The sequence below is a fragment of the Synchiropus splendidus genome, chromosome 4 (assembly GCF_027744825.2).
Source record: "Synchiropus splendidus isolate RoL2022-P1 chromosome 4, RoL_Sspl_1.0, whole genome shotgun sequence".
NCBI lineage: Eukaryota > Metazoa > Chordata > Actinopteri > Syngnathiformes > Callionymidae > Synchiropus > Synchiropus splendidus.
In genome coordinates this window covers 27,578,592-27,601,638 of record NC_071337.1, presented here as the reverse complement: position 1 = coordinate 27,601,638, position 23,047 = coordinate 27,578,592, and the positions used below count along the sequence as shown (strand labels likewise).

The 23,047-nt window shown below is 48.0% G+C and overlaps 3 protein-coding genes and 1 long non-coding RNA gene across 16 annotated transcripts in view; 1 reads left to right on the top strand and 3 right to left on the bottom strand.

Moving 5' to 3' along the window:
* The window catches only part of cacna1c (calcium channel, voltage-dependent, L type, alpha 1C subunit), a 41,760-nt gene extending 26,728 nt beyond the window's left edge, over positions 1 to 15,032 (top strand). For 5 of the 12 annotated variants that reach the window (XM_053864205.1, XM_053864204.1, XM_053864202.1 and 2 more), the window contains 28 exons: positions 69 to 175; positions 1,235 to 1,322; positions 1,397 to 1,504; positions 1,607 to 1,659; positions 1,719 to 1,865; positions 1,938 to 2,139; positions 2,212 to 2,370; positions 2,496 to 2,606; positions 3,339 to 3,422; positions 4,734 to 4,871; positions 5,304 to 5,369; positions 5,445 to 5,536; positions 5,604 to 5,766; positions 6,050 to 6,177; positions 6,253 to 6,349; positions 7,322 to 7,424; positions 7,521 to 7,622; positions 7,706 to 7,833; positions 7,903 to 8,037; positions 8,108 to 8,472; positions 8,558 to 8,587; positions 9,132 to 9,260; positions 9,334 to 9,461; positions 9,529 to 9,626; positions 9,691 to 9,787; positions 9,854 to 9,962; positions 10,034 to 10,196; positions 11,858 to 15,031. In XM_053864205.1, the coding sequence (XP_053720180.1) occupies positions 69 to 175; positions 1,235 to 1,322; positions 1,397 to 1,504; positions 1,607 to 1,659; positions 1,719 to 1,865; positions 1,938 to 2,139; positions 2,212 to 2,370; positions 2,496 to 2,606; positions 3,339 to 3,422; positions 4,734 to 4,871; positions 5,304 to 5,369; positions 5,445 to 5,536; positions 5,604 to 5,766; positions 6,050 to 6,177; positions 6,253 to 6,349; positions 7,322 to 7,424; positions 7,521 to 7,622; positions 7,706 to 7,833; positions 7,903 to 8,037; positions 8,108 to 8,472; positions 8,558 to 8,587; positions 9,132 to 9,260; positions 9,334 to 9,461; positions 9,529 to 9,626; positions 9,691 to 9,787; positions 9,854 to 9,962; positions 10,034 to 10,196; positions 11,858 to 12,301 (3,774 nt within the window). In that variant the 3' untranslated portion in view covers positions 12,302 to 15,031. Of the gene's footprint in view, positions 1 to 68; positions 176 to 435; positions 451 to 1,234; positions 1,323 to 1,396; positions 1,505 to 1,606; positions 1,660 to 1,718; positions 1,866 to 1,937; positions 2,140 to 2,211; positions 2,371 to 2,495; positions 2,607 to 3,338; positions 3,423 to 4,115; positions 4,176 to 4,733; positions 4,872 to 5,303; positions 5,370 to 5,444; positions 5,537 to 5,603; positions 5,767 to 6,049; positions 6,178 to 6,252; positions 6,350 to 7,321; positions 7,425 to 7,520; positions 7,623 to 7,705; positions 7,834 to 7,902; positions 8,038 to 8,107; positions 8,473 to 8,557; positions 8,588 to 9,131; positions 9,261 to 9,333; positions 9,462 to 9,528; positions 9,627 to 9,690; positions 9,788 to 9,853; positions 9,963 to 10,033; positions 10,197 to 11,857 lie in introns of all 12 variants that reach the window. The other 7 variants (XM_053864199.1, XM_053864201.1, XM_053864207.1 and 4 more) reach the window with 6 other exon arrangements.
* Positions 15,033 to 16,450: 1,418 nt separating this feature from the next.
* On the bottom strand, positions 16,451 to 18,058 carry LOC128757972 (uncharacterized). Its single transcript, XR_008414416.1, has 3 exons — positions 17,868 to 18,058; positions 17,445 to 17,550; positions 16,451 to 17,361 (listed from the first exon to the last, which is right to left on the bottom strand). It is a non-coding gene; the product is annotated as an uncharacterized LOC128757972 (long non-coding RNA).
* An 839-nt stretch (positions 18,059 to 18,897) lies between these two features.
* Positions 18,898 to 21,643, bottom strand: LOC128757889 (uncharacterized). Its single transcript, XM_053863511.1, has 2 exons — positions 20,838 to 21,643; positions 18,898 to 19,939 (listed from the first exon to the last, which is right to left on the bottom strand). The coding sequence occupies exons 1-2, from the start codon at positions 21,521 to 21,523 to the stop codon at positions 19,819 to 19,821; spliced, it is 807 nt and encodes a 268-aa protein (XP_053719486.1). The 5' UTR covers positions 21,524 to 21,643; the 3' UTR covers positions 18,898 to 19,818.
* A 711-nt stretch (positions 21,644 to 22,354) lies between these two features.
* LOC128756721 (mucin-17-like) overlaps positions 22,355 to 23,047 on the bottom strand; it is an 8,129-nt gene continuing 7,436 nt past the window's right edge. For both annotated transcript variants that reach the window (XM_053861283.1, XM_053861284.1), the window contains 2 exons: positions 22,724 to 23,047; positions 22,355 to 22,658 (listed from right to left, as the gene is read on the bottom strand). The exon at positions 22,724 to 23,047 is cut by the window's right edge. The gene's annotated coding sequence lies outside the window, so the exon portion shown is untranslated. The remainder of the gene's footprint in view (positions 22,659 to 22,723) is intronic.

The following is a 23,047-nucleotide window of genomic DNA, read 5'->3' as shown; positions in this document are numbered from 1 at the left end:
CTCTTCCTGGCTACACATCTGCCCTTCATCAGGATCCAGGTCTAACGTCTCCATCTCTGACTTCCCAGATGACTGCTTACGGAGCGTTCCTCCACAAAGGCTCCTTCTGCAGGAACTACTTCAACATCCTGGACCTTGTGGTTGTCAGCGTGTCCCTTATCTCCTCGGGGATTCAGTAAGTTGGTGCCGTCAGAGGTGAAAGTAGACAACTGGACTGGTCTTACATCTACAGCTGATATATAACTGGCTCTTAATCAGCACTGCAGGCCCAAGATCATGGGTCCTCTGATGTGCTCACCCTTAGGTCTGTTTGTTTAGACCAGGATGGGTCAGAGTCAAGGTCCAATTGTCTACTTATTTCAAAGATCTGGTTATGAATCTAAACATTGCTCTTCTGCTGATGTCTCTGCTGCTTTCTTACTCTGACTCGGGTAGACTAGACTTCTCGACGTAAGTCCACTTCGTACTGGTAACAGAACCCCCCTGTGACTGTCCACTGATCTGAAATACCAACATTCTGTGGTCCACTGCACTTTTGCCATTCACCCTGGACCAAGTCTCTCAACCAATTCCAGGGATAGGCTGCAGCCTCAAACACCCTCACCCACTGGGAATAAAGTTCAGAACCATGTCAATGAAGTGACAAAGTAGTTACCTGTCACAAGCCAAGAGGGTATCCAGTTCTCGATTGAAGCCCAAAGCCGGTGGACACCAGAATCTGGTTCCCAATGCCCGATAAAGGAGGTTCAAGTGCTGCTATTCCTGAGCATCACAATCAAAGTGGCCACCGTGGCTTCTTTAGCTGGTGTCGCTGCTGTTCCTCCAGATCAATATGAGAGAAACTTCAGCGCCACCATGTCGTGGCCTCGCTTACGGCCCCTCTGACTGTCACTCCGAGCAGACTCACTTGAGCCTCCTGTAAACGTCCTTCCTGTGAAGTTGCACTGACGTTCCTGAACACTTCCCGACCTAATAGAGCAGAACGTTTTCCAAGACCACATTTTGATTCCAGCGTTTGAATTTGTTCATGGGCTGGACGTTTGTGGGTCCAACTTGTCAGCAGAACAAAAGTCAAACGTCTCTTCTCATGTTAACGATCAAAATGTCAACCCGATCCTTTGGTTCAGTGACAGCCCGTCAAACCTGTGTGTCAGTCTGTTGTCCAGAACCCTCACCCCCAACAGTCTTCCCCCTCACCTACCCGGGACTGCTCAGAACTTTGGGCCCATTTCAGGTCCAGTGCCATTAACGTGGTGAAGATCCTGCGAGTCCTGCGAGTGCTGCGCCCCCTGAGGGCCATTAACAGAGCCAAGGGACTGAAGGTGAGACTAGAGTCTTGCTACATTGTTCATAGGTTTGGCTTGTGTGGACTTACACAATGGTGCTGTGCTTCCAGCATGTGGTTCAGTGTGTGTTTGTGGCCATCCGGACCATCGGTAACATTGTCATCGTCACAACGCTGCTCCAGTTCATGTTCGCCTGCATCGGAGTACAGCTCTTCAAGGTAAGACCCAGTTCTGGCACAAGATGGACCTGAGACAATGACTACTGCCAGACTACAGCAACAGTTCAGGTCCCTCACTGACGCTGGTTCTGTACTTTGCAGGGAAAGTTCTTTTACTGCACCGACAGCTCCAAGCAGACACAAGCTGAGTGCAGGTGAGACTCTGACCTATGTTTGCCCGAGACCTGGACCTCACCTTGTGTTGGTTCCACAGAGGGTCCTACATCATGTACAAGGACGGGGATGTGGGGAAACCCGAGCGTGCCCACAGAATCTGGGAGAACAGCGACTTCAACTTCGATGATGTCTTGCAGGGGATGATGGCACTGTTTGCTGTGTCCACCTTTGAGGGGTGGCCAGGGTATGAGTCTCAACCCGAACGTCACCAGATGGTTGAATGGGACTGCTTCACAGCGTGCCGTCTCTCTCCCAGGTTACTGTACCGGGCCATCGATTCGCACGCAGAGGATGTGGGGCCCATCTACAACTACCGTGTGGTGATCTCCATCTTCTTCATCATCTATATCATCATCATCGCCTTCTTCATGATGAACATCTTCGTCGGCTTCGTCATTGTCACCTTCCAGGAACAAGGAGAGCAAGAGTACAAGAACTGTGAGCTGGACAAGAATCAGGTACCGCGTCCAAATCTGACCCGATGACCTGTCAACCCCATGCTCAAGGTGAATGTTCATGTGTCTCTGCAGCGTCAGTGTGTGGAGTACGCTCTGAAAGCGCGCCCTCTGCGCCGCTACATCCCCAAGAACCCGTACCAGTACAAAGTCTGGTACGTGGTCAACTCCACCTACTTTGAGTATCTGATGTTCACGCTGATCCTGCTCAACACAATCTGTCTGGCCATGCAGGTGAGACACACACAAACACACAGTCTCACATGCACCCGCACAGACAAGCACATGCACACACACCCTCGCAAGCACATGTTCCTGCAGATTGTGCTTTATCAGCATGTGTGTGCTCACCTCCTCAGCATCACGGTCAGACCAAGAGCTTCAACGATGCCATGAACATTCTCAACATGCTCTTCACTGGACTCTTCACGGTGGAGATGATCCTGAAACTCATTGCCTTCAAACCTCGGGTGGGTCAGTCGCCTGCGCCCCCGGCCTGCTGGGCCTAACACCTGCTCTTTGTTTACCCTGGACATTCCTAGTTTGGAGCTCCTCCTGATGTTTGATTTGTACGACAGCGCCGCTGCGTGCTGATCGTAATCAAGAAGCCTGTAATCCCTCTGTCCAGATTAAACCTGCGCATGACGAGAGGGTCACATGACTTCTCCAGTTCTCTCTGACGCTGGTTAGCACCAACTCTAGCACCTCCTGCACTTGCTCCGTGTGCATTGGCACCTCCTTGCAGGACAAAGGCCGGGTTCGGTCAAAGTCCGTCACATCGTCAGTAATAATCTGGTTTACATAATTAATGTAGTAATAATTCATGCATTATTTTGTGTCTGAATATGGTTTACTGATGATGGAACCTGGCTCACAGCCAAACATCTTAATCTGATTTAGACACATTATCCCTAGATTCAGGCTCACAACAGGTGCAGTAGTCTGGTCAGCAGATTATTTTCAGTGCATCTACTCAATACTGTCAGATAAACTGGAATGATGACACAGGTCGGCCAGGTGGGCGAGTAGTGGATGAATACTGAGGCTGAAATATTGTCAAGTGAAAGAGGGAGGATAGGTATAGCCTGGCGTCAGATTGGAGAACAGTGAGGCATGTGTATGATAATCTGGTGTGATGAGGCATCTCCCCCGCTAACCTCCTGTCTTACCCTCCTTCTGACCTGCCTGCCTCACCTGTGCAGGGTTACTTTAGTGACCCCTGGAATGTCTTTGATTTCCTCATCGTGATCGGGAGCATCATCGACGTCATCCTGAGTGAGATCAACGTAAGTACTCCTCCTCCTCCTCTCCTTGCAGTCCTAAACTCCAGGATGACTAGGAGGGTCTGGGTCCAGGTGCGGGGTGTGTTGTTGAGTCTGAGCTACTCGGGCAGGTTTTGTTGACTCTTGACCTCCATCTCCAACTTTTGCCTTACTGCTGCTGGGTTTAAGGGTCTCTGAAGCCGGGAGGTGGCCTTGACTGGTCCTGCTGGACCCGATTAGTTCAGCTATCAGGCACAGCTGTGGAGCGAAGGACTTCTTCTTCATCGCTGCCAACGGATCATGAATCCGTGTCTTGCTCTTGCAACTGTCACTGAGATTCCCCGTCATTCGGCCCATATCACCCGAGCTCTTCTCCCACCTCTCCTGTTGTGAGGGACAGTGATGAGAGGGCGCCGGGGACAGAGATGAGAAGGGTGAAAGGGTGATGAGAGGGTGAGCGGCACAGTGATGAGAAGGGTGAGATGGACAGTGATGAGAGAGGGAGGGGGACAGTTTGGGAAAATGTCACGAGACGATGACTGTTGGTGGATCAAACATCTGTCAATCATCCCGACAGCTGTCAATCATTCGTATCAGTTTGATTGACTTTTAATGCTTAAGATGATTGTTACATGAAGTCACTCATGAACATAGACACACACACACACACACACACATATTCCCACCGATGTTGATCTTTGTTACCTCTCCTTAAAGCCTGCTGACTCCTCTTCGTCCTCCTCCTCCTCCTCTCACCCCCCTGTGGTAAGACCAATGGTACGCTCCAATGGTAAACTCCGCCTCCCTCCATCCTCACCCCCTTCAATGACACGAGCGTGGTATCATCGTCCGTGTGTGTTCTTGGAGTGTTCCACTGCCATGATCAACATCAGATCACCTATCTTCCTGTCTTTCTTCCTGTCTTTTTCTCTGTCTCTCCACTTGTCTTTCTTTGCCTCAGTCCTAGAAACTTTCTGCAACCTCACTATCTCTCGAGCTCTACTCACTCAATCACTGGTGGAGCGGCGCCCCCTGTGGTCCGCTTGTCGTATTGCCACCAGGTCTGTGCCCAAATTTGGGTGGTCATCTGGTGCAGACCTCGGTGAGGAGTGAGACATCACCAGGTCACAAAGAGATGTGGAGACCAGAGATGGCTGAACTCAGCATTTGTACCTCCACAGAAGCCTGTCTCACCTCTGCAGGACACTATAATCTAAGTTCTAGAACCGATCTGACAGTTTGAGACTTGAGTACATCTCTTTGGCCCAAATGATGTTTCACTCCACCTGAAGATTCAGACACAGAGATTCACTGTGTTTGTGTGTATATCTGCAGGGGCTTCAAAACTCGGAGGAGAACGCTAGGATCTCCATCACCTTCTTTCGGCTCTTCCGAGTCATGCGGTTGGTCAAGTTGCTGTCTCGGGGAGAAGGGATCCGGACTCTCCTTTGGACTTTCATCAAGTCCTTTCAGGTCAGGTCCAGAACTGGTCTGCATTGTTCTCTCAGTTGAAAACTGTCTGATGGTTCTGGACCAGTGTACAAAGGTGTCTCATTTGTGTTCTCGTCAGGGTTTTGATGGGAGTCTAATCCTGGTCTAAGCGTTTTTGTTACTTCAGACATGTCACCCAGAAAGTCTGCATGATTCAGAAAAAGACCGTCCATCAGGTGGACCGATCTGGCGTTGCTGCCTTGCACCAAAGACTGAGTAGCCAGGAGAGTTCCCGAATCACTGAAAAATCATGTACATCCAGCATAGACTTGAACTGAGACACCCTCGCAGTCGGTAGCACACGTGGACCATAAGTGTGATCCAGAGATACCCAGACGTGGACGTGCAGGTTACCTGAACACACGGACGGGGCAGTGAGTTGGACTGAAAAGACGGCTGTGTTTGTCTTCTCAGGCTCTTCCCTACGTGGCTCTGCTCATTGTCATGCTCTTCTTTATCTACGCTGTCATCGGCATGCAGGTGTGTTATGGTTCTCCACTTCTTTTTGTTTGCTTTGACAAGAAGCACTCTGACTCCCGTTCCCTCTGACTCCAGATGTTTGGGAAGATTGCACTGCGGGACCACACCCAGATCAACCGGAACAACAACTTCCAGACCTTCCCTCAAGCAGTTCTGCTGCTATTCAGGTGAGGACCTCTGCTGTGTCCTGGAGCCTTCAAGACAAAGCCTGCCATGTCTGTCTCTGTCCACCAGGTGTGCCACTGGGGAGGCGTGGCAGGAAATCATGTTGGCATGCTCGCCAAACCGCCCATGTGAAAAAGGGTCCACCCACGAGAACATCACCATTCACGAGGACTGTGGGAGCCAGTTTGCCATCATTTACTTTGTCAGCTTCTACATGCTGTGTGCCTTTCTGGTGAGACGCACGCACGCACACACACACGCATGTTTGTATTTCTATCTTTGATGGGACCGCTCCTTGCCATAATGCTTTCCCTAGCCAGGACCTAATTATAATGACCCAGTTATTTTGAGTCTGGGATTTGTGGGGTCCAGCCAAATGGCCCCCACAAAGGCAAAAGGTCCTCACAAGGATAGTGTTTGGTCAAGAATTGGTCCCCACATGTGAAGGTCAACCAGGTACACGCACACACACACGCACACAGACCTGTCTCATTCTCCTTCTGTCTGCTGATCAGATCATCAACCTGTTTGTAGCCGTTATCATGGACAACTTTGACTATCTGACCCGTGACTGGTCCATTCTGGGACCTCATCACCTGGATGAGTTCAAGAGGATCTGGGCTGAGTACGACCCAGAAGCAAAGTGAGTGGTGAAGATGGTGAGGGTGATGATGATGATGATGATGATGGTGGTGACCATGATGACTGATGATTTCAGAGGAAGGATCAAGCATCTGGATGTGGTTACTCTTCTCCGGAGAATCCAGCCTCCACTTGGCTTTGGAAAACTGTGTCCCCATAGAGTGGCTTGCAAGGTGACACACACACACACGTTTGTCTGCTGACACACATTAAGATAATGCTTTCCCAGCCTCTCGCCCTAATCCTAACCAGGCAAAAGATATGGCTAAAGTTAACCTTTACTCTTAACCAAAACCCAATAATAATAACCCAGCAATTTTGTAGATTTAACCCTCAAAATGAGACTTGACAAAGTGAGGACCAGCCACACACACAAGCACACACACCTCAGCAGCAGGGTGTTAGCACGCTACCGCATCACAGCACTTGTGGATCCGAGAGTGACATTCGGAACACTAAGCCAATTGCGGAAGACATAATTCTTAATTTCAGTGAGCTGGATGCCATTTTGGAATCGGTGCATCTGAAAGCTTGAAAACGTCCACAGTGTAAACTGTCACAAATGCGGTGCTCTCTCTCTCGGAGTCCCGCCACAAGAGGCCAGTATGTAAATATTTCACGGACATAGCAGTCTCAAGAGATTCACCCAGCTGTGACATCTCACATCAAATTAAATGTTTTTTAAAGGTTTTTCTATTTTTTGAGGATGTATATTAAACATGTTTGAATTAAAATTATTTAATTTTTGCTGAGTAATAGGAGGGTGCTGGCTTATGTCTGTCAGACAAGTGATTTTAATCACGTCAGACTAGTAGCAACGCTGCTCTCAGTGGCGCATATGTTGTCAATGTAGCTCCAAACAACCTCAGGGGATGGCACCAGGTCTCTCTGGTCTGTCTGTCTGATGGGTCAGAGGAGCCACTTTAACTGCTCAGCACTGCATGAGAAGTAGTGGGAGGGGCTGTGGCCGCTGCTTGTGAGCGCTGGGGTGCCAGAGAATTACTCTCTAAATAAATAAATGCCCCGTCAGATAGCAAAAATACATTTTGGTGGAATTGATGACGGAGTGACATTTTTCTTAAAAATTTAAAAAGGAGGGAAAAAAAAGTTGTGGTGTCACTAAGTGGGTCTTTTCTCTGCTGCAGCGGCTGGTCTCCATGAACATGCCACTCAACAGTGATGGGACTGTGATGTTCAATGCCACTCTGTTCGCCCTGGTAAGGACTGCACTGAGGATCAAAACTGAAGGTACGCACACTCACACACACTGGCATGCAAATGCACACACCTAAGCACAAGCACACATATCTACACAATGCACGTCTTTCCTGACTGCCTCTTCAGGGAACCTAGAGCAGGCCAACGAGGAGCTTCGGGCGATTGTGAAGAAGATCTGGAAGAGAACCAGCATGAAGCTGTTGGACCAGGTGGTGCCGCCCGCTGGTGGTGCGTCCCTCTCACTGATTTGGGGATGGAACTTGACTGACTACTTGAGCACTGTCATTTGACTCTTCATCTCTCCATTGTAGACGACGAAGTCACTGTGGGGAAGTTCTATGCGACGTTCCTAATCCAGGAGTATTTCCGCAAATTCAAGAAGAGGAAAGAACAGGGGATGGGAGCGAAAGTGCCACCCAAGACTGCTCTTTCCCTGCAGGTGCCCAGAGCTCCAGTCACAGCCCGTGAGCTCGCCCTTCCACATGATTAACAGGCCGGTTCTTCTCAGGCGGGCCTGCGGACGCTACACGACATCGGTCCAGAGATCAGAAGAGCCATCTCAGGTGACCTGAATGTGGAAGAGGACCTCGACAAAGAGCAGAAGGAGCCCACGTCAGCTGCTTCTGACGATGACATCTTCAGGGTGACTACGCTCTCCCATCATCATTATCATGATCATCATGTTGCTCTTCCTCACTGTTGTCTCTCCTCAGAGGAGTGGGGGGTTGTTCGGGAACCACGTCAGTTACTACAACCAGAGTGACGGCCGAGCCTCCTTCCCTCAGTCCTTCACCACACAGCGTCCTCTCCACATCAGCCAGAAGGGTTCGCCATGTGAGATTGACAGTCCATCCAACGAAAAGTTGATGGACTCCACCACCTTCACGCCGTCCTCTTACTCCTCCTCGGGCTCAAACGCCAACATCAACAACGCTAACAACACCAGCACGACCGCCGTGACCATGCCAGGCACCGGCCGCTTCCATGGCCCGTCTGTCAGCACAGTGGACGGTCAAGCGGGTGGACCTCTGACCCCCGTCTTGTTGCCCAGATCATCCTGGTGTTTCCCACCAAAAAGGTGAGCACACCTGATGGTTCCCCTCGGTTGTCCTGTCTTCACTGTCCTTGATTGTCTCTCTGTCCTCTCGTCTTCCTGTGGTCAGCAGGACTGCCTTTTATCACGGCTTCATGCGGTATGTGTGAGGACACATATGCGTGTCCTGTTATATAGTCGATTCTAAGAGCTAAAGAGAACAAGTTCATCCTTTCCCGACACCAGCCACCCACTCGCACCCAAAACATGTAACTGCTTGTAGCTTAGCTTGTGGCTAATTCCTTAATGCAGCTTTCTCACGGCTAGTTATTTCTAGCCTCCAGCTAGCTGTTGTTTGTCTAAACAGCAGCTAGTTAATGGTATTTAATGCTAGATGAGTTGCTTTCTCTTATTGAACTGTAGCCGTTTGACATCCAGCTGTGGCTAGCTTTCTTGCTAACTTGCTTTCAACCATCTGAAGCCGACTGCGTAGCTGGATCAGTCAGTTGTGGATAGATGACAATTAGTGGTAACTGCCATCCACTAATTGTAGCTGGCTACCTGCTAGGAACCAGTGATGCAGACATATGTTGGGTCAACATCACGCTGTTCCATTGCTCGCATGTTAGCTTTCCAAGGCATGGCCTCTGGCAGATGTGTGTCACATGTCAAAAGACCAACTCATTGCACGACTTCTCTTGCAGCTCTGAGTCCAGCGACAGCCGACTGCCAATCATTCGCAGGGGAGAGGGTTCAACTGAGGAGACGTATGATGAGAGTTACGGGGATGAGCGAGAGTACACGGAGGACGATCACTCTCTCTCCTCTGACATGTATTGTGACGACACACGCTCACCATGCTGACTTACATCACACTCATTCATTCACACTGTATGCGTGTGTCAGGCTGGTGTATCAGGACGAGGCGTGTAAGCAGCTCACTTGTATGGAGGAAGGAGAGCAGGTGCCAGAGAGACGAGGAGGAGGAGCATGGCAGTCTCCAAGGAGAGTCTTCCTCTGCCCAACTGGCCTGGGTATGTACCCTAACATCTCCAGGGCAGCCCAATGACACGTTCTGACGCATGCGTCTGTGGGGGTCAGTACGCAGGTCCTCCTTCCACCTGGAGTGTTTGAGGAGGCATTCACGAACAGAAGTCTGTCAGAAGACAGCAGTTCCACTTCACCTGGTTCACCATCAGGTAAGTGATCCTGCTGCTCCTGATCCCTCTGACTTTTCCTGACTCCCCCCGTCTCTTTCCCCAGGCTCTGGCTGTGGCAGGACTCAGCCCTCTCCTCAGAAGGAGTCACTCCCCGACGCTCTTTAGCCGGTTGTGCTCATCTCCTCCTGCCAGCCCCTCAGGTACATTGTCCACATCTGTCTGTGAAGGAGGGTGGGGCAGCAAATGACAGTGTGTGTGATGGACAGCAGAGGGCGGTGAGGAGGTGCTGCAGCGCGTTCCGTCACTGCGGTTTGATTCCTTTGGTTCTCATGAGAAGCTCAACAGCAGCCTTCCGTCTGTCAACTGTGGACCTTGGTAAGTGCTGACCTCACATCACACCACAAGTGGAAGGGGCCTTTCAATTTTGATGTGTGTTTGTCGTTCAGGTACACAGACAGCAACGGAAACAGTGCCAGGCCATGTCCCGCCACCAGCACCTCACTGCCCACTCAGAGAGCAGCAAGGCCGGTGTCCCTCACAGTGCCCTCGCTGCTTGGGAAAGACCCCAGTTCTTTGTCACACGGCAGTGCCGGAAGTCTTGTGGAGGCTGTGAGTGTACTACCACTACTACTGTGTGTGTGAAGGTACAGGTCTCCTGTGGCCTCTGGATGTGTTTCACCCTGGGTAGCAGCCTGCTAAAGCGTATACCGATTCCGGTCCCAGTCCTCTATTGGGACGTCTGGATAGCATCTGTTAGCCCCTCATGCTGTTGTGCAGAGGATCGCTGTTATGGTCTGTCCAGGCATAGTTACAAGAGAAGGACAATGCAGGGGGCCACATTAAGTGTCATTCAGTGAGGAAAGGCACAGTCTGGTCCATAGAGCCAGTCTTAAGTCTAAACCTGTCTATCTTGTAGTAGTATGGTCATGGTAGGGCCATGCTCGCGCATCTCCCATGGCATGGTGCGTTCGACTCAAAAGTCTGACGTGAACACAAGCAAACCCGGCTTGGGCCACGGAAATGGGGGTGGGCGTCTCGCCTCATGCAAACTACGTGTACAGCGCGAATCCACACAAACAGCAAAGGGTCTGATCGCACACAACATCGATCAAAAACAACTTCTCAAACTCCCAGAACACTGAGGTGTGCAGCCACAGCCGCAGGAGACTGGTGCTGGGGAGGCGCACACGCAGTGTCCCGGGACTCGCTATGTGTCCTGGTGTTTGATAACTGACATGATTTCGCCTTTACTATCCTGATAAACATCTGATTTTATTGCCCAGCAAATTTACTTCAACGAATCATGTTGGCATCTCATCATCTGTTGCTGTGCTGCTGCAACTGCTGTGATCTGTCTGCATGAGGTGAACAGCGGAGAGGAAAGTCGCTGGTTTGTCCAAAGTTACTGAAGATTGCCAGACTATTCATTGATCATTTTTGACCCCTGGATCTGTACTTCACAGTTATAAATCGTCATGATCGTCAGTAATCTCTCTCACTGAGAGCAGCGTGGATCAATCAAGACGCGTCGTATTACGCAGCTTGTTTCCGCTATTTCCTTGTAAAACACTCTGTCATGTTTAGTTTTGGCTGTGAAACGCAACATTCTGTTACAGCCGTGGCAGAGCTCCGTCATCAGTTCATATCTGAGGAGACAATGACTCGTATTGCTGAGAAGTGACAGAGAAATAAGGAGGTTAAGCCGATGGTGGTAAATTTTGTCCCACGGCTGATGATGACTTCCTTGAGACGAGCTTCGTCGTGGGTCACAAACCAGCTATTTTGCGCGGAGCGCCCCAACTGAGAGGAAAACAAAGGACATTGCCTGAGGCGCAGAAGTGCGAGGCTGCACAGCAGGGGGCAAATCAAACTAGTCAAAGTCAAAGCCAAGCCATACCTGCAGGAAACATGCCTCTTTAGAGGGTGCTAAAGTTAGTGAAGTTAGGTGTCTTGCTGAGGATATTCTGATATTCAGATGCCAACAGTCCATTGTTCTAGGTATGTTTTGAGCCACAACATGGGGTTAGCCAGTGCTGCGTCACAGATCTGGCCAAACGTGTCCATTTCAGCCTAGTCATGGGTGGTCACCACTGCAGGCTCAACCTTGTTCATTTGTGACTTGGTAGTTGGTGGGAACCTGGTGGATCCTCATCACTCTGATGATCAGATCCAGGTCGCAGGAAGAGATTGAATGGGATGAATGGGAGTCCTTGTGTCATGCTCAGTGCTAACTCCTCCACCCTTCCACCCTCCACATCCCTTTTCTGTAGGTCTTGATATCGGAGGGTCTGGGCCAATTCGCTCAAGATCCATCGTTCATTGAGGCCACGAAGGCTGAGCTGGCAGACGCCTGCGACATGACCATTGAGGAGATGGAACACGCTGCCAACAATATCCTCAATGGCAACACCTCCACGAAACCTGTCCCCCCCTCCTCGCAGCACAAGCCCGCCCTCCTCCACGCGTCAGCTACTGCTTTGAGGGACCGAGGCGCCAGCTTCAGTTCTGGCGAGGACGCAGAAGACTCCCTCCACGGACCCTCCTCAATAGAGGAGCGGCAAGAGTTGCTTGGAGGAGCAACAGGACAGGAGGAGGAGGAGACAGGTGAGGGAGAGGGAGAATCGGACCTGGTCACCGCTGTGATTGAAGGAGCGCGGCGGCAGAGTTGTGGGCTGGTCGAGGAGGAAGATATGGAGTGCGTGACAAGTTTGTAGGAGCAGCTCTTAGAGTCATGATGGATGCTGGCCACGCCCCCTCTCTCTCTCACGCACGCCTGTCTCTGAACTGTGACGATTCAAGTGTTGGTGCGTATGAGTTTGTACGGCCGAACGGTTGTAGTAACGTGTTACACAATATACTCTATATTTGTGTGCGTGTGGGTACACGGTGGGGGGTGTGGGTGCGTGCATGTGCGTGTTCCGTCTCTATTTGTACACACGTGTGTGCGTGTCTCTAAAGTGCCTCACAATTTTATCACATCCTCAACGTGTGAAGAGAAGAAAGAGGAGGTTGTTAATAGGAAGTTGGAAACAGAGTCAAGTTCGAAGTTCAGAACATCTCTTCTTGGACTCTTACTGACACGATCCTGACGGATTCACTCAAGCTGCCAGCTGGGGGTGTCCCAGCCTGACTTCCTTCTCCTCACCTCTCCTCTTCCTGTCATGGTAGATCCCTATTGGACACTGACGACACCCACTTTGTTATCATGCCAAACTTTACTTTTCTATCATCATGTTTGGTCACACTATTGGGTGCTGCTCCAACTCCTGATCTCTGATGACGCAGGGCCATGTGTGTGAGTGTGTGAGCGTGTTATCCGGCAACAGTCTTTTATCAGAATGCACCTTTTACAGATTGTATCTATTTATTTATTTATTTTCACGGGTGTGTGTGTGTGTGTGTGTTACAGCTTAATTTAAGCCTAGGCTAATTTAAGGTAGCATAACGAATGCGAGTGGCTTCACAGGGTTGCCGTGGTTACCCGGCATGCTTCCAGAGCTTCTGTGGTTCTGTGACATTGTTTCATCTTTTTAGATTTGTATTTTTGTCACGAGGTTCACCTGTGTAGCTGAAAAGGTTTCTCTTAGGCGACAACGTGACTGGAGAGTTTGGGTACCGGTGCAGGAGGTGATGATCCCTGGTGTGAGGGAGGGGCATCTGTGGTGGGGCCAGAAGGGGTAAGTGCGGACGTGGTGTCCGCAGGATGTCCGTGGCAACGGTGCCAACCACTTTTAAGGTAGCAACTTTTGATGACTCAGCTGTTTTCACCCTCTTCCTCGTCACATAATTGCCAGCGCCAAATACTGAGTTGAGGAGACGCCGCGGCAAGAGCGGGTCGTTGGTGTGCGAGCGAACCTGGATCAGACTTCTTATGCAACAAGTTTGCTTCGTGAATCGTCAACCGTTGTGTGTTTCGGTCACTTTTTTTGTTGAGTCACCAACAACCTCGTGCTCATCGCCACTTCACGACTCAGTTTCATTGCGGTCGTTGACTGATGCTTTCAAATGTTCCCCGCTTCCTCTTCGTTTGTGGGCTAGTAATGGAGGTCACTCCGCCAACACAGAGCGCCTGTTGCCATAGAGACAGGCGAACGTTTGTCCGGTGGCACCGCTGCAGGGTGTCGTGTGCATGACGTGTCCACGATTGTTTATTTTTATACGACAAATATTGAAATATTAGCAGAAATATTTATGACTATTTAATCCAGAGAATGTAGAACGTTCCCCAGTCAGAATGTGAGGAGGAGTCGGTTCCCTGCTGATGACAACGATGGCAATTTGTCTCCATGGCAGTACGCCACCATCTTGTTGCTTTTGTGATGAGTTAGCAAAGAAACCAAAGAAGGAAGCCAAAGGATTCTGAGGGGACGCGTCATAGTGGGCACGTCCCCACACCTGAAGGTAAACAGTATGCTGTTAACTGTTGGAACCTGTGGTCACCTGGTACGTCAGCCGACTAAACCACAACACGTCTGTCGGCAAATGAATCCTCGTCGAACGCCTTTCTTCAAAAATCGTTTATTTCCGTCGAAACTAGCGAAACAAAATGTGTGAAGGCGTTCTTTCCGAGGTCCTGACGTGCTGCCAGCAGGAGGTGCTGTCATCACAGAAACGTGTCCTGTCTGGTGACGTCATCGTGATGTCATCCGAAGGGAACGGGACTGCCATGGATCTTTACTGTTCTCACCTGGAAATGTACAGATGATATTTTGCAGCTCGGGTTTTCGGGCGGAGAATTTATTTATGATGCAACTTTGATTGGAGCTCGACGCCGTGATGTCACCGCTGATAAGTTTCCTTTTTTTTTCCTTTAGAGATCGTCACTTTTAAGCCTCAACGTGAGCAGTTTTAACAATGTATTACGATCCAGTGTAGCAGCATCGGAAGGTTCCTCGTATGCCAAGCCTTGCGGGGACTGTTGACTGGCAGGTGTAGCAGCAGGTGTGACCTGGGCATTGGGATGGCTTCTGCTGGCGATGATTTCTTTTCTTTCTTGGAGACTTTTTTTAGGAACTTTTGTCTGAAGAGTATTTTACCACAAACATGGAGTGAATGTTTCTAACGATGATTGTGTCGTCCTCACGGGACGGCGCCCGGCCAACACAGCAGCCTGATTGGTTACTGAGTTGGCTTCACACTCTCCTCTTCTTGATCTTTTTCTAACCTTTTGTTTTAGACTTTAGAGAACGATAAATCTGAATAAATGACTTTTGTACTATTTTTCAAGAAAAGCTGGAAAAGCAGAAACACGTCTGATGTACATACGACTGTACAGTTTGTCTGTCGCCGTGACAGAGTCTGTCTTGCTTCAGTCGCACGCTCACTTCCAGGAAAAGTATATTTAGACTGTCGGTCCAACTTTTCAATATCCTGTAACCTGAGACATCGTTTTTATCCCCATGATGTTATTAAAAAAGTCTCAATGAATCTGGTCAGCGGTCCTTCCTACTGAATGCGATTCTCCTGCCAAAGTGACTCAGGGCGCTCCAGGACACTTGTCAGACCACCATGAGATCTGTGCGACCACCCCCCTGGGAAGGGACCTTGACAGTGAACAAGAGTACCAACTGCAGGCAGGTCCAACTGCCTTCCATACACCATCAAAAGGCTGTATTAAAAGAAGCCTAGTTTTAATACTCAGTAAGTATTGTTGGATCAGTGTCACGTTACTTTGGGAAACTCACTTTATTGATAAGCGCTCAGAAAATGCGTAGAAGATTCTGAGGCTCAAACTGAGGATAGAAAGCAGTTTAATGGAAACTGGACCTCAACCACTGATAAATTATAGTGTTGTATACAAGACCACACCAACCAAGACCAAGACATTGTCGAGCCTGGAGGGTATCGAGGCCGAGACAAGACCAAGGCATTTGGAGATCAAGACCAAGGTGAGGCCATGATATTTGGAGGTCGAGACCGAGACAAGTCCAAGAGAGCCAGTCCCAGGTGTCAGCTGAAACAAGCAGTGCCAGTCTGATAAACAACAGAAACCTTATTGAGGTTGATATCCTCCTGAGTAGTTAGGCAAGAAAACAAAAAGCCAGGCTCATTCTTTTGCCAACTATGCTTACAAGTTATGACAGTTTTCTCTGTCTGTCTCAACTGGTAGAGAGAAAATAAAGAAATAGAAATAGAAAATGTCTGTCCAGTCCGAGACTGAGTAAAAATGCTTTGGAGAGTGAGACTTGGCAGAGACAATAAAAAAGTGGTCTTGAGACTGGTTTTGAGATCGAGGCCAATCTTGAATACATCAACACTACAGTAGTACATCACCTTGACAGAATGATATTTGCTAAAATCTGAAGTGTGTTGGGTGAATATCAGGAGATGACATGTTACCTACAGACGACTGTGGAAGTTGTCATATATAAGCCCTCATTCTTTTTTCCACAGTGTCCACCTCTATCATCATCACCTTGGCACTGCCTCGTGCTGCGGCTGCCTGGTTTTGCAAGCTCTCTTCATATTATAAATTAAGATGATCAGCATCATGAAATAGGGTATTAATGTGATCAGGTATTTATGTGATAGGTATCTAGAAATGATCCTAAAGTAGTTTTTCTCTTCTGGAAATTCTGAGCTTGTGCACATACTCAACAATTCTGTTTGTTGCTTTTTCCAAAAGTGAGCACAACCGATCATGACCAATTAAGTATTTCACACGAAGCATCGTATTGTGATACTGTACAGTATATTGCAAAAGATTAATAAGACAAATGAGCACTTCATCCTGTTTCCTATCCCAAAAAGTAACACCATGGTGCGTGCTGTGAATGGCAATAAAACAACAGTGCTCTCCAAGTGTACAGAGGTGTGCGGATGGAGTCAAAGCCCACACTTGTATTGGAAGATCTGTTTACTGGTAGCTCATCCAGAGGGTCAAAAAATAGAGCATTTAAAAAAAGTACGCAGTGATAGACTAACAGAGAAACAGGTACTTGGTCAGGATTGGTGTGGGTGGGTCCGAGAGGTGCATCGAAGCAAAGTTCACGGCACATCAGCAGTCAATGTTTACACAGGTCAACGAGCACCCTATTTTGAGCCAAGTCAAAACTGCTTTATGGTGAAAGAGGACTACAGTGTGGACTGCGCGGTTAACAAAGACATGAAAACTTACCACAGGCAGCACATACAGAAAATGGTGGATAATGATCAAGCTGAACTTGCAACTGAAAAGAAACTCATCGGTTTTCGTCCAACTGGTATTCTTTTCCATATTAGGTGTATTCCACCAACAAAAAAATCCCCATCAAATTCAGGTTGGTTTTGATTGATTTGAGATCCAGTCGCCCTGAGAGTGAATGTGCTATTGCTGTGAAGTGCGGAGAACACAGAGACTATATCTGCTGGGAAAATTTCACTATTGTGGGAAGAATAAATCTATCTGTGCGTTCCAGTTCCCTCAGAAGTCGGAGGAATGACATCAACTGTCGAGTTCAGTTCGTTCAGTTACCAAAGTGGGCGGTCAACTAGGCTAGCGATAGCCATTGTAAGCACGGGCTGCATTGTAGTTCGTATATGCAGCATGAGCAATAAAAACGACGCAACAGACCCGTACAAATAATACGATGCAATCGACAGATTTTGTGGGAGAAAAAAATAGTTTGAAGTAGAATACGGACAATATTACAGGAGCTATACTCACTGTTGACATTCTGAGCAGCCATCTTGAATTGCATACTCTGGGTCGTGAGAATCCCTACTTCGTGGGACGTCATCGGGGAAGCGGAGCTGAGAACCACCCAATTGCAAGGACAACTGGAACGCGCCTTATCTGTGGGTTGAGGACAATGACATCACAAAGTACGTAGTTGAATAAAAACCAAAAGTGCATGTTTTTGGTAAGGCTGTTGTCACCTGCTGTCGCCATTTACTGCATGCGGCAGGCAGAAAAGGAGGGAGAGAAAGAGTTCGGCACGGAGAGACGGTTTCATCTCGACGGTGGGCTCACGTCTGTTGACACCTATGAGCCGATGTTACCAAAACTTCTGCTCCCATCCTCGGGGATTCTGCCCCCGCCGGTACTCAGTTTTGTCGCCGGTACTCAGTTTTGTGTTAAGTTGAATGCAGGGTGGACGAGGGGTCAGTGATCGTGCACTGACTTTTACTTCTTATCAAGACTCAAAGCACGACTCATATCACTCTAACATTATCACAACACAAACGTATTAGCTTCGACACATGGACAACCTGGTTACATCATTTATAAAAGTGAGTATGAATCAAATGACGACCATTCACCATATAACAATGACAACGACAAAGACAAACAAGACTCACCGGACACAACTTGAACACTTAACACGAGTGGCCTGTCTTGCATCAAAATCGACCAAATGCTGCCCCCGTGTGGGGGAGTTACGCCTCTACCCTATATTCGCCCTTTCTTAAACTGCTGACTTCCCCAGTCAGTCCTAATGTCTGCAAACCTTCTCACACATCTCTCTCTGTAGTCAAACAAACAAAAGAAAATCCCACTGACAAAACAGACAGACTCATGTGTTCTATGGGGGTCCAATACCGTTTTAAGACACTCAAACCGTAGAGACGTCGTTAGAGTGCCCACTACAGGCCTGGTTGGTGTACTACATTTTATTGAGCCGTTTTCAGTTATATTTTCACTGAGCACTTTTGCGTAACGGCAGGAAAAAAGATGAGACACTGTCGGAAAATGTGTGTAATTCTCCACTATAAATGAGCTATGAATCAAAGATGAAATCACTGGTTCAAGAAGCGGTGATGAAACAGCACTATCACATGCAGGGAAACGTTATACAACAATAATATTCCTAAAAAAAAAAAAAAGAGAGAGAACCTTTGTTTGCTGATCCAGAGAGAAAGTCCAAGTCGTCCTTCAGGATCATGAGGAAGTTTGTCATTTCTTCTCAGATGAATTTAAAAGGAATCTCAGAAAATACCTGCAAATCAGGTCTAAACGTACCTTTAGTAGTAACCTGGATCGCTCAAGTCATCGGATCAGAGTATAGTCATAATAAGAAGCATGTCAACACTCACCATCAACACTGTTTAAGATGTGTGTGGTGATTAGTCCATATTCAACATGCCTGTGTGAGCGAGCGCATGTTTGCAACAAGTAGCTATGACCTAGTTTGAAGCAGCCGCTCTTTTCAAAGCAGGGAGTGGAAGATGACTGATAATTGTATTTGATAAAGACTTTTGCTAATGACTCTGTAATTGGTCGGGTTCATTTTAGGGTTCAGAGTCCAGGACGTTGGGGGATGCAGATTTCTGGCTGCAGACCAATGAATAGGAATCAGGCAAGATATGATAGTTCTTTATTCTTCCTACAATGGGGGAATTTGACTTGCCACAGCAGCAAACACTAAACACTAAAGATATACATCTAGAAACAGCACACAAAGCAGCCACATATTGCACAATAACAACACAAATTATCACTAAAATAAAGACATAAGACATTACAACAAAAACAATATTAGAAAAATATAACCAGAATAATTATTAAAAGAAAACAAGAGTGCTTCACAACAAACAGCAGTGGAAAGGAACAACGGAAACACTCCCTCATGCAGCGAGGTTGGTCCAGTCTGCCACTGCAGGGGCGGTTCAGTGCTGTTATTGCCCTTTCTCAGCTCATGAGTCGTCGACAGGAAGAGGGATAATCAATCAGGGAGAAACTTCTTGAGCTTGGAAGCAAACACTGCTGGAGTCCTTGGCCATGTTAATGTCCCTTGTTTATTTTGAAAGAGACTGTCGTACTGTTGTGATATTTGAATTTTATGATGGGCTGCTGCGCAGAAACCCACAAGTCGACCTGCAGTGAGCAGAGCCTCAGACAAGTTCAAAAGTGTGTCAGCGCATGTCTTTCATCAGCCGCCGAGTCAATCTATTCACCATCATTAATGTCCGAAGCAGCACATATAAGAATTGAAAGCGTGGAGATAAGTTGCTCAGTCCATGAGCTAAGCTTCTGAACTGCTATGAGGAAAAAAAAAAACAGCAATATGAGGGGAACTCACACATACAGCCATGTTGTGTTGGAATCTGACTCATCTCTCGAACAAACAAGAATTCTTCCTTGCAGACATGTCTCGACTCGGATCTCATTCACCTGTTACCAGAACTACAAACCTCCTGAAACACTAAATTTGAACATGAACACAAAATCCTAGAAAAACATCCCCGGCCACAACCGGGGTTGGATCAACCATGGGGTGTACAAACTTTGTGCTGCTGTGCTATTGCTGGGCTACTTGGACTGACAGACGCTGAGGGCTTTGGTTGAAGTCTGCAACATTTCCATGCACATGTCGATCAGCTGCTCCCGCACCAGGATGGTCCCGATCCCATTCCCCATGGCCCAGATCTGCCTGAGACACAAGCACAACTTTATTTATCAACTCAAGTTTCAAATGATCATTCTTTACACTTCCAGCCCAGGGGCCCGATCGCTCCACCTGAACCTGGATTTGCCCCATAACCTCCTGACTCCCAAGTGGCTCCTTGCGCAGCATCTACTCTGTGAGTGACCTCGCTAAAGAGATGTTGGAAACGGCGAAAAGTTGTGCAACATCTAGAGTGATGTTAAAGTTGTCTGATGCTGAAATAAAAACAAACAAAATCTGAAAAATTCCCTGTGACACCACTAATGTTCAGTCTGCCAGTGCGCACCTTGCTTGTCCTCTGTCCCAATTTTTCAGTCCACTTTCTGACCAGTGGGGGCAGTGTGCGCAATATTATAATGTGTGATCCACTAATCCTACGATAAAGACGACATCCTCATGGGATGCAGTTTCGTACGCAAAAGTAACACATACTATACAGAGCGATGCCGCAGAAGGAAGAATATGTGCTTCAATTGAAAGTCTAATGTGCCAACGTGCAATGCTAAAACCTGATTCTTTTGCATCAACAAAGCACGCAAAAGTCACTTGAAGAGAGTCACAATATGTTGCTTTGTGAGTGAGAATGTGTTGCTCTACCAGACCGCATTTGTGTTCACATCCTGGATATCTAAGCAATCTTTGACCATTACTGTTAAATCCCTTCTGTAAAACCAGCAGGATTAGGGATGAGGAATGAAGGTGTCTAGGAAGTCATTACCACTGAATCAGCAGAGGTCTGGTCACAGATGAGGACCAGTAACCTGAGCGTTTAAATTGTCTAGCTACTTTTGAGAGAAGCGACTCAGTTAATGTTCACTGGCACGTTCTGAGATAGGCTTAGAAGCAAAGCTAAGGTCGAAGGCTACACTCCGACTAGACTCACTCGTCGCTGAGGCTGCAGAAGAAGTTCCTCATGACCAGGTTTATGGTCAACCCGGCCTCGTCGTCTTCACCTCCAGGATCCCCAGTATGATGAGCAGTGTCTCCACCACACTCATCCACAGCCTTGCCATCGCTTGACTCCTTCCAGACATCCTCGCCATTGTCATCTTTCACAACAGGGTTCCAGACAAAAGCCGGAGCATTGAAGACATCATCTGAAATCTTCGGTGGCTTTTTCTTCTTTTTCTTCTTTGTCAGCTTTTCATTCGGGGGCTCACTAGCAGCCTTCATTGTGGAGAGCATCTCACTAATACTGCTATCCTCAAAGTCCCCCTTGACGCCACAGTCGCCACAAGCTCGCCGCTGGGCAAAGAAGGTGTTAAGGTAGCGATCCAGCTTCTGACACAGCCGACTCTTGGCAGCAGACTCATCCTCACGTCTACTGAACTTTGCCTGCTCTTCCTGCTCCCACTGCCGGATGGACTTTCTCAACTCAGTCACATCTTTGGCAGCACTATGTACTATCTCAAAGACCAGTTCATCCACACTGTCTTTGGATTCAGGCAAAGTCGGAGACAGGCATGAGCTCATCTTGAAGGTTTTGGTGAAGATGGTAGTCAGTCTGGCAACGGTTTCTTCCATTTTTTCCACCTCGGAAATTTGCACGCGACCTCTCTTATCTGCCATATCAAATTCTTGTGTTTGCTGACATTAGCACCACTTGCTGGACCCCCCACAACAATACTCTAGCACAATCCTACTGGATGGCACAGTTCCACCCAAAACATGAATCATGAGCTTCTGAAGTTTGTCTTCTTTCTGTCTGCAATCTCAAGCAATTTATGGAAGTCAGTTCAACTTATCAAAAGGCAACAAAGACCCAGGCGTCCATGGCAAACACAGTCATTGACTTGATTTGGGACAAACCCCCACTTTACGACATCATGATCCTGACCTTTGATGTTCTGGAAAAAATGACTGCTGTATGTGGTCTCTGAGAGTACAGAAAACATGTGTTGGTCCTGTGTTGCTTTCTAGGTCAGAACCCAAATATACCCTCTGGCTGTGGCTCTAGAACAGTCTAGTGTCTATCTAATACTTGGGGAGGGTTCTTGGAAACCAAGGCATGGGAGGGAACCTCCTGGGCCTGGGAAGGACAAAATGGAACATGCGTGGAACAGGTGTTCATCAGGCTCACAGGTTTCTGTTCCTCTGGACGAATGGTTCCCACAATTCCAGAACCCTTGATACAACATAATGACTCTGACTGGGCAGGATTCTGGTCATGCATAAGCGCATCTATTTAACAGCAGCACACAAATGTTTATTCTTCAGCTAGACCTTCTGTTTGGTCACACTTCCAGAGGAAAGAGCTGAGAAGTCTGTAGACATTGAAACTCCATGGTAGCTCTCTTCGTGGAGTCATTGGGGGTTGACCACGTTTGAAGAGAACACAGTCGATGCAGTAAGAAATTTCAGTCGTAGCAGGTCACAGACAAGAGACGGAGGATCCTCTTGCTTAAAGACTTTATTGATAAATAAGGTCTCATATACATAATGTTAGTCACAAAATCCCATTGATGGGACCTGACCTGATGATAAGAACCTAACCTCCTTTGTCATTAGTGGACCTGCGGTACAAGTCCCATTCTGATCAAATTCTTGGTCATGTTTCCTACCACGGTGAGTCCAGTTATGCTAATCCCTGGACTTGTTGGAGGAGATGGTCTGCATTGACACACGCAACATCTCTAGGCACATGTCGATCAACTGATCCCGCAGCAGAATGCTGTTGATGCCACGACTCATCTTGTTCAGCTGCCTGCAACACAAGAAACACATACATCTAAGAACCAAGTGATTGAAGACCAATATATTGGGACCTACTGTTCACTCAGGCCATGAAAGAAGTCCTTCATGACCAAGTTCAGCGTCTCTGTGACTGGCTTCTCCTCTAGGTTCTCCTCTAAGCATGTTGAGGGCTCATCCCACTGCTGAACTTTAAAGGGACTTGGCTCTGACTCCATAGCCCCCAACTTTTTCCAGATGTACTCCTCCACCACAGCTTGGGCTGATTGGTCCGGGTCTTCACAGGGCGATAGAGCCTCCGGTGATTCTTGGTCCACGTGTCTGAAGAACTGGTTTATCTCCTCAACAGGTTTTAAAAGATCACCGGGACTTGAATCCACCTCCTCACCTGGAAGTGGACTG

Bases quoted from the DNA above. Each gene is read 5' to 3' on its own strand.
- LOC128757889 (XM_053863511.1), bottom strand. From the start codon at position 21,523: ATGGCAGATAAGAGAGGTCGCGTGCAAATTTCCGAGGTGGAAAAAATG. The intron at 19,940-20,837 runs GTGAGTCTAGTC...CTTGTGTCTCAG, and splicing joins TTCTGCAGCCTCAGCGACGA to GCAGATCTGGGCCATGGGGA.